The sequence below is a fragment of the Diabrotica undecimpunctata genome, chromosome 6 (genome assembly GCF_040954645.1).
Source record: "Diabrotica undecimpunctata isolate CICGRU chromosome 6, icDiaUnde3, whole genome shotgun sequence".
Taxonomy (NCBI): domain Eukaryota; kingdom Metazoa; phylum Arthropoda; class Insecta; order Coleoptera; family Chrysomelidae; genus Diabrotica; species Diabrotica undecimpunctata.
In genome coordinates this window covers 131,045,055-131,066,619 of record NC_092808.1, presented here as the reverse complement: position 1 = coordinate 131,066,619, position 21,565 = coordinate 131,045,055, and the positions used below count along the sequence as shown (strand labels likewise).

At 34.0% G+C, this 21,565-nt stretch overlaps 1 protein-coding gene across 1 annotated transcript in view; it reads right to left on the bottom strand.

Moving 5' to 3' along the window:
* LOC140443909 (ribosomal protein S6 kinase beta-2-like) overlaps nucleotides 1–21,565 on the bottom strand; it is a 55,679-nt gene that overhangs the window by 8,606 nt on the left and 25,508 nt on the right. The window contains exons 4-8 of the mRNA XM_072535418.1: nucleotides 17,350–17,483; nucleotides 13,929–14,120; nucleotides 9,768–9,858; nucleotides 9,440–9,688; nucleotides 3,973–4,080 (exon numbers count right to left, since the gene is read on the bottom strand). Coding sequence (XP_072391519.1) covers nucleotides 3,973–4,080; nucleotides 9,440–9,688; nucleotides 9,768–9,858; nucleotides 13,929–14,120; nucleotides 17,350–17,483 — 774 coding nt within the window. The remainder of the gene's footprint in view (nucleotides 1–3,972; nucleotides 4,081–9,439; nucleotides 9,689–9,767; nucleotides 9,859–13,928; nucleotides 14,121–17,349; nucleotides 17,484–21,565) is intronic.

Sequence of the window (21,565 nt, the reverse complement as noted above, 5' to 3'; positions counted from 1 at the left end):
AATTAAAACGGATTTTCTTCTATTCTTTTGCCAACGAAATCCCATCTCTCTCAATAGTCCCCATAATTTCTTGTTGCTTATGATTGGTAACTCTTCGTTTTCTCTAATTAATGTTTGGATTTTGTCCAATGTTGGAAATTCTTTGTTAAAAAAAAATGAGTGGACGCTGCGTCTTATCATGTTTTTATGTATTTCTTCAATTTCCAAGGGTTTACTCCCTCCATTCTTCTTGGGAGATGAAACAGTTCCTCCTTTTCTTTCTTTTAGGAATCTATAAATTGTTGCTTCTCCAACCCCTGTCATATTTGAACACATGTTAACGATTTCATGAACATTACTTAAAGGGCGTTGATGTACAAGTGCATCGTGTACAATTAATATTATATTTTTCTCTCTTAGACTGAAGGCACCTTTAAAACTAGACTTACCCGGGATAAAACCTGTTGTCGACGTCATTTTTAAATGCAAATAACAAAATATCGACACCAAAAACGTAGGTAAGACATGAACAATGTACATCTACAAACTAAATGGAAGATGCAAACAATTTCTAATTTATATTATTGGCATAAGCTGTAATGTGGCATAAAAACTACTTAAACTATCATTAGTGAAGCCTTATCAGTAATACCAGGTAATCGTTCAAAGAAGGTATTCTTTTTGTGTCAGGCGATAACTTGTATACAAAACAATAATCACCTTTAAATTACTGTTTACATTAATTTATTTCGTGAAACATTGAATTCTCTCGTTAATCACCCGTGTATAATTAACAATAATCGTGTGGCATATATCCGACGTTTTTTACGCACAAAAAAGGTATAGTGAGATTAGTGGACACTTTTTTTACAGAAGATTTTTTAAAAGATAATGAATTGTTGACGGCATCTTAAAATATTAATTTTTTTTATTTATTTTAAAACAAGTATAGAGTGAAGCCTATGGTTTTTTGACCTGTTGAGGATTTGCATACATAATGTGCTATCAATATGATGGAAAAGGACTATAACTATAAATAACCTAGGAATTAATATTATTGACATTTTGTAGCTGTCAGGGGTTCTAAAACATTTTTTTTGAATAATACCGTTATTCGAATAAAATAAAAATAATTTTGTATAAAATATTTGTATAATAAGGTATTTAAGCATAAATATGTTAAACCTTAATAAACACGTAGGTACCTACATAAATAATTAAAATGTATTTAAACTGTGTATTTTATATTTCTTCTATACTCCCGTCTTCCTCACTTTCACTGCCACTGCCGTCATTAAGGTTTATTATCACTGGGTCGATATTGTACAGTAATTTATCGATATTCCAAATCTGTTTTTCTATGCTAATTAAGTGTTGCTAGTAATTATTCCATTTTTGTGGAGTAACTTGAGAATACGCTTCATGTATTAAATTTTCTACTTGTTCCATCTTAAAGTTTGTGTTATGTCTTGCCACTGATCTTTTTATTTCACTTCATACCAGCTCCATCGGATTTAGTTCACAGTGATATGGAGGTAATCTTAGCAACTTAACATTCTTACTTATTACAATTTCATCTACGATACGCTCATCATACTTCGATTTAAAATGAGCTACAACGTCCAACAGTTCGGAGGTTAGGTAATCATCTTCGAAATAAATATCATTTGAACGCAACCACTCCGCATACAGATCAGGTCAAAATCTTAAGGGGAGTGAGACAGGGGTGCATAATTTCACCACTGATATTCAATCTGTACTCGGAGAACATTTTTGAAGAGGCTCTAAAAGAGATTGATGAAGGCATCTCAATAAATAGAGTCAAGCTCAATAACCTGCGGTATGCAGATGATACAATAGTGTTTTCCAATACTATAGAAGGGCTGCAAAACTTAATGAACAAAATAACGGAAACAAGTAGAAAATATGGACTGGATATAAACACCAGCAAAACCAAGCTAATGATCATCAGCAAGGAAAACATAACTGGAGCAAATCTGTATGCGAACCAAATGAGAATTGAACGTGTCTCACAATACAACTACTTGGGAACTATAATTAATGAGTCATAGGACAATACCCAAGAGATTAAATGTCGCATCGGAAAGGCAAAAAGTGCATTCTTGACTGTGAGTTCTGTGTTCAAGAGCCATGACCTCACCCTAGACACAAAAATAGGGCTCCTTAAATGTTATGTGTACTCAGTGCTTCTGTACGGAGTAGAAACGTGGACATTGAAGGCGGAAACTCCATCAAAACTTCAGGCTTTTGAGCTATGGTTATACAGAAGGATCCTCAAGATACCATGGCCAGACAAAGTCACCAATGAAGAAGTACTGCGGAGGATGCAGACAACTGCAGTACTTGGGACATATAATGAGAAATCAAGGCAGATACGAGCTATTTCAATGCATTTTGCAAAGTAAAATTGAAAAAGGGCCCCAGGACGAAGAAGAATATCCTGGCTTGCTAACCTGAGAGCATGGTATAGAAAGACCTCAACACAGCTATTTCGTACAGCAACCACCCTAAGAAGAAGAAACAACCACTCCTTTATTTCTTCCTTATTGTCAGAATCCTTCAGAATTCTTTCCTGGAGTGATACGACGCATTGTCCATTACTATTACAGTTTTATCGGGAATATTTGGAAGAAGTTTAGTTTTAAACCAATTTTCGAAAAGAGGTTCATCCATTTCGTCATGACAGTCTGCTGTATTTTTCTTTGGTAAAAAAGTTAGTTCGGCTCCATTAATAATACCATCCTTACTTCCAGCATGCAGTAAAACGAAGCGTGGGCCACGTACAGTAGTTGGTTTCAAGCCTGTAGTGAGTCCATGAACAAATGCATCCTAATGTGACGATACGGAAGTGTCCTTCCATTCATAATTGATACTGTAATCAATATTTACCCATGATTCGTCCAAATATACAATGTTGTAGTTTTGTTCCCGAAATGTACGAACTTCTCGCAAATATGATGGCGCCCAGAAATAATTTCGGGTTTTTCTATCAACATTGACTTTCTGTCCCGTTTTATCTACACAAATCCCATGTCCTTAATTAGTCTATGCAGTATAGTTCCAGAAAAATTAGGTAGATGTTCGTCTTTATTTACTACTGCTAATAGAGAATGTAATGTTGGGGGTGTATTCTTAAGAAAAAAATCATGCACTATTCGACGAATGCTACTCTTTGTTCATTCATCGTAAGTTTTATCACGCGATAATGAAGTTAGCTTGTCCTTGGATCGTCTCTTTGCTGGTTGTAATCCAAGTGCCGAGGAATTTTCTTTCCAGTACTCTCATCAATTCGTTTCTAGCATCGAATATTTATTCTAAGCAGGTTTAAATTAAAAATTGCTTAAAAAATTACAAAACAAAATATAAACACTAAATGAGAAGAAAAAAAATTAGAAGAATATCTGTCAATAAAAGATTTGATTCGTAATGATTACCAAAAGTTAAAAGTCATAAATGCCAACAATATTGAATACTGTTTAAATTTTTATAACACTTCTCGTTTTAACATAATTTCATATAAATACAATTATTTTTAAACTTAAAATATATAGAAACTAAAATCTTATATAGTTTATATTGTAATTAAATTTACTATCAAATGATATATATTTATAGTTCCACTAAAAAATTGATGAATTCCTGGTTGACAGTCTTCTTGTACTATCATTACTACTATTCATTATCATTAGTACTATTGTACTATTTATTCTTATACTATACATTTCAACTGCCAAACTCGTCTTTACAGTTGTGTCGAGTAAAAAACTAGCTTAATCGACCTATAAACCTGTTTTGATGTTTCAGTTTTAAAGTTTTTAAGTTTAAGTAAGTATAAATTCGTTTTCACAATAATTCGTTGGTAGAATTCTATAAAACTATTCAACTAAGTAAAAAATTGGACTAAACTTATTTTTGATTAATTCCATTTTAGCTGGTGTGAAACACTAGACAAAAAATATAAATATAACCTACCTGGAATATCATGTTGGCACTTTCACTAAGAGTCGATTCGTCCGGCGAATCTACTGGAGTTTGTTTTGTAAATCTGGTGTCAAACTGAGAGACATCATCATCACTAGCCTGCAAAATATTATTTGGTTTAAATTTTTTTAAATTATTTAACTTTGTGCCTGGTTTAAAATAGATTTCGATGCAAAAACAGTATTTTCTCTATATTTACCATAGTGTTAATGAATTTACTCTTATGTCAATTAGTGAATTTATTGTTACGTGAATCTGAAGCTAGGAATACCAAATCAGTTGGTAAATTTAACAAAACTAACTCTTGAAAAAGTTGAATGTAGAGTACGAATTCAGGGGGAACTGACTGAACCTTTTAAAACAAATAACGGGCTGTGCCAGGGATCTCTCTCATGTATACTGTTCAATCTGGCTCTAGAAAAAGTAATACGTATGTCACAAATCACAACTACTGGTTCAATATATATTAAATCAGTGCAAATCCTGGCCTATACTGATGATATCAATATTGTTGGGAGAACGGAAAACGCTGTACGAGAGGCGTATGTAGAATTAAAAGCATCAGGTATAAAAATGGGTTTAATAATAAACACCAACAAAACGAACTATATGAAAATAAGCACGCAACCACAAATACTACGACCACTTGTTATAGAAAACGATGTCATCGAAGCAGTGAATGAATTTGTATACCTGGGAGCGCCCATTAACACTGAAAATAATACTACCGCAGAGATAAACCGCAGAATTTGCACGACCAACAGGTGCTATTTGGGGCTCAATCTTCTCCTTAAATCCACAATTATATTGAGAAATGCAAAAATAAAACTCTACAAAACAATAACACGCCCAGTCCTAACATATGGTTCAGAGACCTGAACAAAAAATAATGAAAACATGTTAGGATGTTTCGAAAGAAAAGTACTAAGGCGAATTTATGGAGCAGTGAATGACAATGGAGTGTAGAGAAGACGATACAACTTCGAACTTTATAGAATATACCAGGAACCTGATATCGTAAAACATATTAAGATAGGACATCTGAGGTGGATAGGGCATGTAATGCGGATGGAACAAAATGACCCAGCTAGAAAAACGCTCCTTGATAGACCCATTGGTCAGAGAAGAAGAGGAAGACATGCTTGGCAGAAAAGGCGATGGATAGGGACGACTGGAGAGAAATTCTTGAGGAGGCTAGGACCCACGTAGGGTTGTAAAGCCAGAATGAATGAATGAATGAATCTGAAACTATTTTCCTGTGACATTTTTTTGCTATCTCTTATTTTTAACAGGAATTGACCACAATTTTAAATGAGAATAAGTTTATTTTGACATTTCCATTTCCTGGTCGGAAACTGTTACAAAAAATTATTCTAATAATTTAATTTTATCTGTCTCATTGATAATGATAATCCAAACGTGTCAAAGAAAACGGGCCAATCACAAAATTTACCAAATATTATATATTTTTTATATATTTTTTTATATTCTTTGAAATTTGTTTTATGTTAATTAAATTAAATGAATTATCACGTGTACTGAGAAGCTAGACCGAGTCTATAAGCAATAAACAAATTAACAAAACCTATTAAACCATAAAATTCTCAGAACTCATTATGAATGAATTAACGAAGTTTCGCAGAATTAATTGTTTTGAGAACAGCATGAACTAGTGTATTGTTCCGAAGGATTTTAAAGATATCTTAGTGTTATATTGATATCCTTATAGTAAAGTGTATTTTTTAATAACGACGGAAAAATATCAAAATTCTGTTCAGATTGCTGGAAAACGGAGTAATTCAAAGGGATGTGGCAAGCCAATTGATGTTCTTACTATTACTGCATTGCAACACCGGACGCAAACTACTAGAATGCTCCAAAGCCATATTCACTTAGCTCAAGGACCAGCAATCAGCGTTTCTACTAGTACAAGATCCCACTGCAGGATCACTACGTTCATCATTCATCACTACTCACATTTTTACACACATTTAAAATTTACAATATCAAAGCTGAAAGATATACTACACTTTTTGAATTCGCGGGTGATCGGTTCATCATGGGAGGAGATTTTAACGCGAAACACACAATGGGGTTCAAGACTCATAACAACGAAGGGAAAACATTGCTTAAAGTGATAAATGAGAACAAGTGTGAAGCAATCTCAACTTGAAAACCTACGTATTGGCCCATAGACCCTATGAAATTCCTGATTTAATAGACTTTTACATCATTAAGAACGTATCGATCAACTATATAAAAATAGAAGAGAACTTAGAAGTCAACTCGGATCATACTCCCATTGTATTAACTATTAGTGAAAATATCATTCAAAAGTCTTACAACCCTGTGTTGGTCAAAATAAAACGGACTGTGACAGCTTTATAATTACAGTAGAAGAAAGAATTGATTTGGCAGTGTCATTGAAAACTAAGAAAAGAAAAAAATGGCAACTAATCAGGGCACCACAAGACAGAACAAAAGTAAACCAACTTGCCTCACAACTAAAGAGAGAGATTAGGCAGCTTAAGAATGAATCCATTAGACACTTCTTGATACATTTGACAAATGTTTGTAGTACTGAATACACGCTATGGAAGATCATCAAGCATTTAAAAGGGAAAAATAATGCAAAACGCCTCCTATAAAAAATAAACAAGGAGGTTGGCCGAAAAACAACGAACAAAATGCATTAGTATTTGCAAACTACCTCGAAAGTGTTTTCCAACCATATATAATAGACATAGATGACCAAACTTACCAATCTAATTAACGCATCGTTTCGTTTAAATTATGTTCCACAACTATGGAAAGTAGCTGAGATCATCATGATCCCAAAACCAAGCAAACCGTCAAATGAAATGAAGTCGTATCGGCCAATATCCCTGCTACCGTTAATGTCAAAACTGTTTGAAAAGCTCTTGCTCAAGAGACTGAAACCTATTATGAAGCTGAAGGCCTCCGACAAGGTCTAGCACAAAGGAATGGAGCATAAGATAAAAATGGCCCTTCCTGTCCAATACTCAAAAATCTTATTTCCATATTTGTACAGAGATACTTCACGATTAAGCAGGAAGATGTTTATTAAAACTAAGGAAAATTAGCGCAGGAGTACCACAGGGAAATCTACTAGGCCCCGCTCTATATCTGCTGTATACTAAAGACCTGCCAGTTTCAGAGCAAAATGTTGTAGCTACGTTTGCTGATGATACGGCAATTGTGGCTGTTGGTGACAACGTAATTGAATCAACAGATAAGTTACAGAATGCAATTGCCGAAGTGGAGACGTGGACAAACAAATGGCGTATTAAATTAAATGAACTGAAATTAGCACATATAGATTTTACCAACAAAAAGATTTGTCATAAATCCATATATATTAATTACCATATAGTTCCTTATGTCAAAAAGGCTAAATACTTAGGTATACAAAGGACGCTAAATTGGGATGAACAACACATGTTAAGAAAAAGCAAGAAGAACTCAAGTTGAAATACAAAAAAATGTATTAGTTTAATGGGTCGATATTTGAAACTTTATCTTTGATACCTCGCGTTTTTAAAAGCTGGCAATCCTCATTTGCGACCATTTTTTCTTAGGCAACCTTACATCATCATATTAAGAAAAAACTTAGATAAAAAATTCATTGTGTCCAAGTAAGAGATGTAGTGCATTCAAGTCCTCCCCCTTTTAAATTTAATGTCTATTTCGTCCCCCTTTTAAGTGTTTTCTGTGTGTCTTAAATTGTCCTTAATTTTTAATTTTTAACTTTAAATACTTGACTTTACAACCATTTGCCACATATTGCAACAGAACTTTATCAAAGAAATTTGATAATTACAAAGTTGATAGAATTGCACACCCACACAATTTGTACATCTAATCTCATTCATTGTCTTACAACTGTCACCTTAAAAAAATAAAATCTCAATAAATAACACACATTTCATAAATATATCTCTAGAATAAATATAAATAACTTTTAAATAACTCAATGGTATAGAACATTACTTTCATCAAACAAACAATTACATTACACCTATCTCTACTTCATTGGATAAAATCTGTCTCCTCGAGAACTTCCCCGTTTACTATCAAACAATTACAATAGCAGACTTAAGTTCTCCAATCAACAATACAGGATAGTTTGAACCATGTTCTTTCAACCATCAATGAATAGAGTACCGGCATCATTTATTTAACTTTGTATCGAGACCTGAAGATGCTTTGCATATTGTAGAAAGCGAAACCGGTCGTCTGGATAGTTAAATTAAATTGATTGTGAGTAAGTCTAATTTATTATTTCTTTTACCTTTTAAAAAATTTATCTTTAATTTGATATAAAAACATGCATATACTGTCATGCATGACAACTGTAGAAGATAAATGAACGAAATAAAAAATTTTAACAAAAATTAATTAGTATTAATTGAATTAAAAATATTTGGGCCACTTTTTGACTGGCAACCTATTATGAATGTGTTCTCCTAATTTTAAATGTATATAAAAACGTGAGTTTGGTTTCTACGTTATGAACGTAGAGAACCTGCAGTGGGAAGACTATACTGTTTGACTAAGGTTAAAAGAACACACTTTGGCAGCTTGCAATCCAGCAACGGTGCCATTACTTACTGCTGCTCACAAAAGACGCAGATTTGTATTTGCCCGTGAACACGTCAATTGGATAATAGACAATTGAAAAAAAAAATTGGTAAAAGAAATAAAATAAGACTTACAATCAACTTTTTTTTCAATTTAATTTTACTACCAAAACGACCGGTTTCGCTTTCTACACTTTGCTCAGTAATGTTTTGGTTTGAGGCATACACGGCTATCGTCTTGATTGAGACGGGCGCATTAACAGCACACAAATACAAAACAGAGATCCTAAATCATCAAGTGATATGCTGGGTTTATTGACAATGGTTCTCTCCTAATGCAAGATAATGCGAGACCACACACGGCAAGGATTATAACACAGTATCTTGAAGATGTCGGTATTCCAAAAATGGACGGGCCGGCTCAAGTCCAGACCTTAATCCGATTGAGCATATATGGAGCCTTCTCAAAATGCGTATGAGACGTCGTATACCTGTTTCAACAACACGTGAAGAGCTTCGAATGGCTCTCATTGAGAAACGGACAACTTTTCCAAAAGGGTACTTCCAAAACGTGATCAGTTCTATGCCAATCGAATAAACGAACAAAAGTTATGAACACAATCAAAAAAAGAAAATTAGAATATTTCGACTCTCTCACGAGAAACAAAAACTATAAAATGTCGCAACTTATAATCGAAGGCACATTAGTCAATATACCCGATCACTATTCCTGGCACTCATAGCTAAAGTGAAGGTCACGCAATTTGGTGACGTTCTAGGAGGGCATGACACATACGAGGTGGTACGATAATTTTAAACAGAAGTTTTTAAAATAAACGTTTTTTAATTGTACTTACAAGACTTGGTTTAAATGGAGGTTCATATTTTCTTCTTAGGACATCATCCCAGACGATGTGTTTGAAGAATTGATGTCGTTTGACAGCATTTGCATCATCGGGAGGAGCCCCCAACCTCGAAGGAACCTGCCTCTTTAGTAATTTGCGTACTAAATCACGAGCATCGGCGGTCAAATAAGGCGGAAGGTTTAATTTTCCTTTTAGAATTTTTTCTATTGTCTTTTTTCTATTTTCAGCAGTAAACGGAGGCTAAAAATAATAGCAATAATTAAGGAACTAATACCACTTGGTTCAAAAAATAGTCAACAAAATAAAAAAAAGTACTTACTGCACCGGTTAACATATCGTACATCAAGGCTCCCAACGACCACCAATCAACCTCTTTTCCATGGCCATGTCTAGTTAAAATTTCAGGTGCCCTAAAAAGTATCATTTAAAAATTTGCTCTTGGCATGCATCCTAATGTTCCTTTAAAATATTTTGTGGAAGAGTTATCAAATACATAAACAAACAGAATATATATATATATATATATATATATATATATATATATATATATATTTAACTCCAATGAACATAGCAATCTGTCCACATGGACAATAAGCAATCATTTTGTTAAATCTAATGACATACACACAGTTACTCTAGTGAGTAACCTCCTTAAGACTTTATTAGTCTGAATGCAATTCACTGAGTTTGATTGGGACCTGAAGACAGTCGGACGGCAGTTATCGTTTCAGTCTACGCACTTCGGAAACGACGTGCACATTTAATTGTCTGGCCAGCACATCAGGATGCACAAGTACTCGTTCACTGTATTTCGCACTAAAATATTGTATGGCTTCTTTGGCGGATTCTAGGTGGTCTAGAGCTGAATCATCTCGTTGGGGACATAATATGGCGCATTGACTATGGCGCACTATGAAATAATTGTACGGTGTTTATATTTGAGACACGGGCGGTTTGAAATCATTGTACGGTGTTTATATTTGAGATATTGGCGGTGCCCTATAGCTGGATCCCATTAGTCCATATGAGTTTAAGCCAATGAGCCTAAATTTAAGTCCAACTTGTTTGCGTTTGGTAAATATATGTTTTTTCTTTGTTAGACGGCTGTCTTAATGCATGCCGAGATATTTAGCATCCTTGGATTGTGAAAGTTGACAATTATTGTCAATATATACAAGAGGACATGTTTACCTACGTAGCCTAAATGTTACGTGATTTAGTTCCATTAGATTTGATGCGCCATATTTTTAAACATTCATCATCAGTTGGCGCTACAGCCCTTCGTGAGCCTTGGCCTGCTTCAAAACATTCTTCCATCCTTCCCTATCGAGTGTCTGTCTTCTCCAGCCCCTCACTCCAATCTCCCTCAGATCTTCCTGTACATCGTCCAGATATCTGAGTTTAGGTCGCCCCCTTCTTCTTCTTCCGACCGACCTGTTTAGCATAGTTATTTTAGTGGGATCACTCTCATCCATCCGCATAACGTGGCCCACCCACCTTAGGCGGTTTATTTTGATGGTCTTCACAATATCTGCATCACCAAAAAGTCTATAGAGTTCAAAGTTATATCGCCTTCTCCACAGACCCTGTTCGTTTACTCCGCCATATATGGTCCTCAATACTTTTCTTTCAAAGACTCACAGTAACTCTCCATCTCGGGTCGTCATTGCCCATGTTTCCGATCCGTATGTGAGCACTGGGCGTATTATTGTTTTATAAAGTTTGCACTTTGTTGCTATTGACATACTTCTCGCTCTTAGTTGAGGGCCCAGGCCAAAATAACAGCGGTTAGCCACGCATATTCTTTTTTTTATCTCGTTGGATGTGTTATTTTTGTAGTCTACCAGTGATCCTAAGTAGCAGAATTCTTTTACCATTTCTATCGTTTCGTGTTGCACCTCTAAGTTATTTTGTTGAATTCTTGATATGGCCGGCATATATTTAGTTTTCTGGATGTTAATCAGAAGTCCGATGTTTTCTGCGGCTCCACTGCTTCATTTTGGGTTCTTCCAATTATGACGATATCATCAGCGTATGCCATTATTTGTATACTACGGGTATATAGCGTACCTATTAAGTTTATTTTTAAACATTGCTGAATTCTATTTAGGTTTGATTGTAGATTTCTTGAGGCTGATGATGAATCTGTGTGGAATGCCAAAATATCATTATCGTATATATACGTTGCTACTGTAGTTGTTCTTATTGTTGAAATGTCCGCTGTAGACTATAGTTGAGTATCCGAATTGTAGACACGAAATTCCATGCAGCATCACCTCGATACATGGGCGACAAAAAAATTTGCGCTAGATAAATATCAGGTATACAGTAATGAATGATAGACGCTAAATGGTTCTACATTTCAGAAAAAACAGAAAATTTATAGAATTAAAAACTTCCAATGTCATTTAATACATCATTGATTTTACCAAAACTCACACTTTAAATTTAAACATAAATCAATAGATGCTTTAGTTTGTTCCCAAACACAATTTTACTTTTTTTAATTATTTGGAAAGTCCCACTATATTGTTTATCAACAACTTACTGGTTATTGATAACGACCGTGTTCTTGCTATTATTGAAATATGTATATACAACGTGTATTGTGGACTCCGTGACTATGACAAGTGGTCACAGAATTCAAAAACAATTCAAACACCGCGAAGTTAAGTCTGATACGTCTATTGAAATTAGAATCAGAAAAAGAAAACGTATTCAACTTTAAGGAGTTAGTAAGTATGCTATTCGAAGAAAATGCAATGCTTTCTTTTTCCGAAATGAAATTCTAACCTTAAAGAAAGTCGCAACCGAAACAGACTCCGACGATTTGATAACCAAAAAATTACGACGTGTATTATTGCGAACATTAAGGTACATGAACATTAAATATATGACAATAAGTAGGAACAGTACCTATTGTTATAGAAATAAAACATACTATTTTGTGGCGGAGACATTATCTGAAAAAAATCCAAGACTATCATCGTCAAGGAAGAAAAATCTACTATTTACACGGAACTTGGCTAAATCAAGGCCATACTTAATCTCAAGATCAAGATTTTATTAAACTTTGAACCAAATTCGGTCGTCGCGTCGTTATCGATAATGCCATAGTCGACAATTGAAACCGTCATCAAAAACTGCCTGGTGGAAAGCTCACATCATGAACTGGCTCTCTCAAAGAAATATTGCATTCGAATGACAGTATGTTGAAAGTAGAATTACTAAATCTTACAAGGAGACACATACCCGAATACAAGTTCCTACCTCCTTATCATTGTGATATGAACCCTATCGAACTTATATGGGCTCAAATAAAAAATAAGTAGCGAGGGAAAACTTGAACTTCTAAAATGGATGATGTGAAACGTCTGCTAGCTACTGCTATAGAAAACATCACGACAGACTCATTTAAAAATTGCATTACACAAACTAGAAAAGAAAAAAGCAGAATATGGGATCTAGACACAAGAGTGGATGTTTCAGTTAAACCTTTAATTTATCAATGTGACTAATAATGATTGTAATGACGAGTTTTCTTCAGACGATAATTAATATTTTGACCTTTTGGTCAAACCCCTTGGACTCTTTGTCATGTTGTACGAGACACTTAAACAAGTTCGTTATTCTATGAATATTTGACTGTATGTGATTTATTTATATATAAGTTGATAAATTATTTATAATCACAACCTGGCAGCAGTGTTATCGTTAAAACTCAATTATCGTTTCTCAGAAATTAGTGCCTAGAATTTTCGTATTTTACTATAGAGATGTAGTATTGGGCCAAGCACGCTGCCTTGCGGCATGTCTGAGTATAAAGGACATATTTCAGTGTACTCGGTTCCTTGTTTAACCAGGAAGTGTCTATTTAATAGCCGTAAATGAAGATAGGGTAAGAGCTTCTTTAGTTTTATTTGCAGTCCTGTATGCCAAACCTTATCGAATGCCTGAGATATGTCAATGAAAGCAGCTGAGCAATATTTTTTTCAAATTCATGTTCTGGAATTATTTTATCTTTGTCTATTATCATTTTTAGTCTTTTAGTATTAGCATAGGTAAGGATTTTTTTAAATAAATATACTTTTTATAAAGAATCTTCAGTTTTTTTAATAGAAATACCTAAATTTATATGAATTTTATCTATTAGGGGTTTAATTTTTACTATAAAGTAATTTACGCTGCCAAGAACAGAATTCTAGTAATGAGATAGTCGCCTATGCACTTTGGTGTATGGCATGTTAAGAAGAAGAAGATAAAGTAATTCTTATTCACTCAACCAAAGTAATAATTATTTTTATATGTTTTACCTGTTGTTGTTGTTAGTTACGTATGGTGAGAAAAATAGATGTGCTTACGTACGTAATTGCTTTAACACTCTGATAAAAGCATCAAGATAAAATTTCCAAAACTGCATAATAAAGACAAGTTGATGATAACTGTTTTATCAAAATAATAATTATAAATAATTACTTACATATATTCAATAGTTCCACAAAACGTGTGAGTCAATATGCCTTCGTTAACGTGTTCTTTACACAGACCGAAATCTGTCAATTTAACGTGACCGTGGGCGTCAAGTAAAATATTTTCAGGCTTTAGATCTCTATAAATAATTCCTTGTCCATGTAAATGTTCTAGGGCGAGAATGATTTCGGATAAATAAAAGCTGAAAAATAATTCATTACTCTTTCTGTATAAAATACAGACTTTAACAAAAAATAAATTTGCAGCTTAAATTTCACAAAAGAAACTAACATAATAATATGTCAGAAATTTGCCAAAGAAGTCGTTTCACTTAATCAACCATTGATATTAATTCGCCAACTAAAACCTTTTGACAACTGCTTACTGCTGTATGTATAGCATATATTGTACAAATCTGAAAGAAATGGATTATTTAAATCTTCCATAACCTTTGTGGCTGTTAGCATTGTATATATGACATGACTTTATAGAAACGAATTCAAACGTAGTTTACTTCGTTATTTTCACTGATATTCAACTAAAGTCGCCATTCCCATTCTTTCATTATTGGATTCATTATTAGACCAGAGAAATTAACAAATAAAATCATTTTTCGTGATTTTCTTTGAAACAGGTATGTAACCACTGATCTTGATAAATTTGGTGATAATATGTAATAAACAAAATATGCAAAAGATTAAACGTCATTTTTTACTTACTAAGCAATATATCGATGGTTAAATATCGAAACCTCACAAATCAAAATTTACAACTTTTTAGGAGAGCGAAAAAACTTCGATGCTTAGTACATATTTTTTCTTCCTTAGTATTTATTTAATTATTAGTTTGACAAAAACATGCCAAAACATACTTTTCATGAATCTGGGCTTTTCATAAATCTAAAAATGGTCTAATCTAAAAAAAAAGAGAAACAGAAAATAATGGATGTCAGATGAAACTTGGAATCTTATCGAGGAAAGAAAACGGCAAAAGAAAAATATTTTGCAAACAAGAACTGTAGAAGAAAGAGCGAACCGACAACGAGAATATGAAACAATAAATAAAGCAGTTAAAAGAAATGCAAGAAGAGACAAAAGAAGCTGGGCTGAAGAACTGGCAAAACAAGCTGAAACAGCTGCATAGCACAACAGAACTAGAGAGCTATTGACCAACTGTTCAAACATTGTAAGATCCAAGACAGGCGAATTAATTACTACAACAAATAACCAAGTAGAGAGCATTTTCAGGAGATGCTAGGCACGACCAAGGAAAACGCAGATGAAATTGTCGAAAACCCGCAGAATGTAGACTTGCGTATATCTTGCGAGATCCCTTCCAAAACGGAGATAATATCAGCTATCAAATCTCTGAGAAATAACAAGTCTCCGGGAATCGATAACATTGCTGCCGAAATACTTAAAACTGATCCGCATCTAACTGCTGAACTTTTGCTCCCCATAATCCGAGATGTGTGGGAAACAAACCGCATTCCAGCGGGCTGGAAAAGGGGGAACATTATTAAGCTTCCAAAAGAGGGCAACCTCACACTGTGCAAAAATTAGAGAGGAATAACCTTGCTTACCGCAATAAATAAAATCTTCACGACCATCATACTTAAAAGATTAACAAACAAGATTGAACTTCGAGATGGTCAAGCAGGCTTTAGACCAGAATCCTCCTGCTTAGACCACGTTAATACTGAACATAATGGAACAATCGGTTAAATGGAACATACCCTATACATGGTTTTTGTTGACTTCGAGCGTGGCTTTGACAGCTTATCTCATGCTGCTTTATGGAAAATTTTAGAGCTAAGAAACATCACGCATAAAATAATTTCCATTATAAAGTACTGTACACTGAGGCGAAATGCAGCGTGACACACAATGAAATCAACAGCGACGAATTTGACATACTTACTGGAGTAAGTTCTCCGTTTCTTTTTAACATAGCAGTAGACTACGTTCTATCCAAACTAGACTCTGACGTAAGAGGCTACAATGGACGTTAACCACACGCCTAAGCGATCTGGAATACGCTGACGATATCTGCCTGTTAGGACAAAGATTTCAAGATGTGGCTAATCAATTGGAAACACTTTCCATTGAAGCCAATAAAGTAGGTTTGTAAATCAATATTAGTAAAACCAAATCCATGTGGAAAACTTTATGTATCTTGGAAGTGTCATAACAGAAAGCGGAGGTACAGAGAACGATATTCGTATGAGGACACGAAAAGCTCAACAAGCATTCAGCATGCTCAATCCTGTTTGGAGATCTCGCGAGTATACTACAAGGACAAAGATCCGCATATTCCAGTTAAATGTCATGTCTATTCTATTCTACGGATGTGAAACCTGGAAATTGACAAAAACCCTTACAGATAAACTGCAGGTCCTTATTAATAAATGTCTACGATGAATTGTTCGTATTTTCTGGCCTAACATTATCAGAAACGAAGATCTGCTACACCTGACCGAACAAAAAAGGGTAGAACATCAAAAATAAAGTCCAGAAAGTGGGGTTGGATTGGTCACACACTCAGAAAAAATAATTCCAGTATTGCAAAGATTGCTCTAGAGTGGAATCCCCAAGGAAGAAGAAAAAGAGGTCGCCCAGTACAAACTTGGAGAAGATCCATCATGGACGAGATAAGAGGTCAAGTCAAGGAAAGTCTTGGAATGAGGTGAAAGCCTTACCGCAAAGTAGAAACCAATGGCGCGTTTTCACTGAAGCTCTATGATCCACTTAGGAGTTCAAGAACCTTATAAATAAATGGTCTATTTTTGACTTATGAGGTTTCGACATCATTCGATATTTTCAACTAGTTGCAGTAAAACCGATGATCACCTGTCACCAGTTTACCATAACGGTTTCTTAACTATGTTTTCTCAAACATTTAATAATAATCCTTGTATCGGCATGTAAGTAATATTTATTTATTTAATTTCAATTTAACTAGATCGTTTTTCACTTAATTTTTATTTAATCAATCTAAATTCATATTTAATACTCACACCCATCTAATATTGGCATAACTGCTGTATATTCTGTACCAGACAGCACCCAAATATGGGTTAATATATTTTCAGCATTTAGTTTACCATGTACCGTTGACCTGAAGATGCATAGCAAATTATAGTATGCGAAGCCGGTCGTTGGTGGTAGAATAAATTGATTGTGAGTAGGTCTTATTCTTATTTTTTTTACCTATGAAAGAAATAACATTATAATGTGGCTTAGAAAAAGTTGAACACGAAGAAAGAATATTTGCGTGTTGTAAAAAAATAGAATCACGTCAAAAAAATAACCGAAATTATCCAGTTTTAACGTATACTGGTATTCTGTGAAACTTGAAATTAGTACTAATTTATTAAACGTTACTTTTTCTTTTTATGAAAATAAGCTGTAAATTTATTTTATTTTCTTTACCAAGCTGTATCCTCTAAAAATATTCCTTCTCTTTCTAAATGCATAAAAAGTTCGCCCCCGCTGAGGTATTCTAAAATTAAGTACAATTTTCCACCCGTTTGGAAGGCATATATCAAATCCACTATAAAAGGATGCTAAAACAAACAAAAATATCAAATATCACAAAAATAGGAAAAAGTTACAAAGAAAGATTTCCTTGAATGCGCAAATGTGTTTGACAATATCATAATAATATTTGTACAATGCAAACATATATTGAATATCCATTATGATAATGGATAAAAGATATTTACTTAGTTCGTTTTATTTGAACAATCAGATCAAATGTTGTATTCGAGGTTAAATAAAAGACATAACGAACTAACACATTTTAAAAATTTGCAAACGAATAAATGACTACACTTTAGTTGGTATTGAGAGTATCACTCTCAAGCGGCTGTTCCTTACGTGTATCTGTACAGTTTATTATTAATTTTTTACAATAATTAATATGCACTCTACTGCAGATATACTAAATAATAAACTGACTATTTGAGGATAAAAGTGGCGAAATGAAATATTTCTTATAATATATGGTCAGAATTTCGGCGAAATAACCTACGAATACTCAACAAATATTTGAAAAATAATTTTATTCGTTATTTTAAATTACTGATGGAAAACAGGCCCTTTCTCAACGAAAATCCAAAGGTGAATGGGTTTTCAAAGCAAAGGTAATAAGTAAGAAATTTTTAATTTGTGATTTTCATCCATTTACACACAAGTTAAAAAGAAAATAAAAGAAAGAAAACTGCAATATCTCGGATACATGAGTGGAAAAAAGTACGCCATCTTGCGGCTCGTAACCCAAAGTAAAATGGAGGACAGAAAGAGTGTGAGGGGAGGAATATCTTCTTCTAACACAGTATGGTTGCAGTTCAAAATATCCCTTTAGACCAGTTGCTTCGAAAGTTACGAGTGGCCATGTTGATTACGAAATAACGGAGACGGCAGAGTATTGGGCACTTGAGACCAGCTGTTCCACTCTGACGTCACAAGCCTTGCCCAGTAACGTCACAAACCCAAGCCATTGGCCAATGAGAACGAAGCCCCGCCCACCGGCGTCACACAGACCGGCCCGTCAAGATGGCCACCGCTTCTTCTCTTCGGTCCGTCGATTCTTGTTTTTCGGCTGTCATGCCAATTCTTCTTCTTTTCCGTAACTAATGTCAACTGTCAATTATTCTTCTTTTCGGTCTGTCAATGCTTTTTATTTCCGGTGTGGTCAATTCTTCTTTGTATCACCAACTGTCAGCTGTCATTTTAATTTTCAAACTTCTTTTCGTCGAGCCATCTGTCAAGTTCCTTCTTTTCCGAAAAGGTCTATGGCAGGCTGATACACGTAAGAACAAGTTGCAAAAGGAACGAAATAAATTAGTGGGTAAATAACATGGGCGCCGCCAGGATTATTTTCAGGGTGGTGCATTTACATCTATACATTAACCAATATAAAATATAGAACTATAGAGGGTATTTCAAATCCAGTGTCGAGCACTTCCACCAAATAGTTTATAGTGCAGACAATAGAATATCTATGATAAGCAGTGGCGTTGCAATATTACACAATTTGAGCAGATTGTCTTATATTTGAAACCGCACTAATTACTCAGTTAAATAATAAATGGAGTTTTAATTTTACATTGTTTTATCGATACCAAACTTTTCAGTCAAATCAGCATCTTAGTAAAAGTGTTCAGTACTGACAGTGTTAAAATTTGAATATTTGTGATCGTTTTTTCAAAATTTTCTACGGCACGTAGACTTAAAATTTTAACAGAAGGTTATACTTAATACCATCTTTAACTGATAAACTCGGTTCGCTATTCCCAGTCCCAACTGTCTAGTGAATTTAGTAATTATTTTTTTGCGAAGTTAGTTACTTTTTGACAGACTAAAAGTGGCTGGAAATTACTATACAACCAAGCACACGTACTCACAGCCAATATTAATAGTAAACAAACTAAATAGTAAATAAAATAGAACTTTGCGAATTACCGACAATCAATATTTATTTATCTGCACCATATAATAAATAGTTATGTTAAATTATAACAACTAAAATATATTTTTTAAATATATACTACCCAAAATTTGATGGGTTTAGTACATACTTCCACTATTTAGAATAATTCTTCTTTTTTTAAAGAAAGAAGTCTGCAATAGTAGGATACTTGAGCTAATAATACTGAGAAGTAGGAATTGTTGTGTTGTAGGTTTCCGACAATGAATCTGTCAAAATATGCCCGAGCTAAGCGAATGGAGTTTACTATATGAAGTTTGGTAAAAGTTGCCAAATGTTTAATTGAGTATCGGTTACCTTAAAACCGTAATTATAAAGTCATCATTAATGACACCTTAACGGCTCATTAAGGACATACAAAGAACTGTTAAGAATTATTTCCGAGAATTTCTAGTCACTGGATTTAAAACGAGTTGGTAATTTAGTTTCATTATGTTTTCGATTCTCAAAAAGAAAGGTGCTAACACGCGTATTAGAACTATTTTGTATAATTGAGATGGTTAAGTGTAGTACGAGTAAACAAATCAGATTAACACTAGAATCAAAAGGAATAGTTTTACTATTTCCTGAAGATAATCGTACCAAAATTAAACAACGCGTGAGCGAAGCTACTGGAGTATATTTACCTACAGTAGGAAAAATCATTCAACAAGCGAATAAGTTAACAAACGCAGTGTCGAATATTTCAATAAAAATTTCCAGCTACAACAAAAGGAAAGCAACCGTGACAGACTTGAGGGAGTATGATAAACAGTTCATTAGAAATACTATTCACTGTTTTCATGAGACTAAACGTTGTCGTATATCATTGAAGCTTTTGCAAGAAAGGCTTGAATAAGTGTACGAGTGGACTGGAAGTGTGAGCTCTCTCTACAGAATTGTGAAAGATTTGGGATTTACATGGAAGAAAACGAAAGATAATCGACGTTTTTTAATTGGATGGAATGACATTCGTGTTCTACGCATTAAGTATTTGGACAAAATTAAATATTACAGAAGCAAAGGTAAGTCAATTGTATATGTTGATGAAACCTATTTACATGCAGGACACACTACGCCAAATAGCTGGACAGATGAGAGTGGCAAATGATTGTTCAAAAACATTTAACAAAAGAAAGTGGGTTGGTTATCGTACATGGTGGTGGGGAGATGGGTTTCATACATAATGCCCTTTTGATTTTTAAATCAGGAGCCAAGACAGAAGATTATCAAGATGATATGAATTTAGAAAATTAAGAAAATGAATGAAAGAACAGTTAATCCCCAACTTGCCTGTAGGATCTGTTGTTAATACTGATAATGCGTCAGATCATAATGTACAAGTTAATAAAACATGCTCCAGTAATTAAAAAAAAACGGATATGATATCTTGGTTGACAGATAATATATTCTGTTCACTTATCTTTAACAATTTGACTTAAATCATATAATGTAAGTAGTTTTTGGAACGCCACTGCTTTGTTAGCTCAGGTTTTACTGTTCCGAGAAATTTCCGACACTACATTTGAAATACCCTCTACATGTATAGCTATGTACTTTTTTTAAAGACGGGGGTGTGCAAATGCACCCCTTGCACCCTGCGCCGGCGTCCATGGTAAATAAAACGAAAAAATGAAAGAGAATAACAGTAGATATTCGAAGGAGGACCCGTTGGAACTAACAATCGGTCGATTAAGAAACAAATGGTCAGATGTTCTATGATTTAAAATTTAAAAACATATGCAATATATACGAAAAAGGGACAGAATAAATTCTGCTCAGTTTTATGTTAATGAGGTAAAATTTTTGAAAAGGTTACAAATAATATTGTTCTGAAGCTATTTTCTTGTAGCATGTTAAAGTAATTACTATTTAAATGGGAATAAGCCACAATTAAAGGTTAAAGTAAGTGTATTGACGTTTCAATTTCCACTTCGGAAATCGTTCTATTGTTTATTTACTAATGTTTGTATTTTGAGAACGATTTCCGAAGTGGAAATTGAAACGTCAATAAACTTACTTTAACCTTTAATTGTGGCTTATTCCCATTTAAATAGTGGTTACAAATAATGTCTAATATCAGCAGCTTACACTTATTAGTTTTCTATACGGTAAAAACACATAATGGGAACGTAAATGTAAAAACTTTTAGAAGAGAAGAGTTTTGAAAATAGTTTA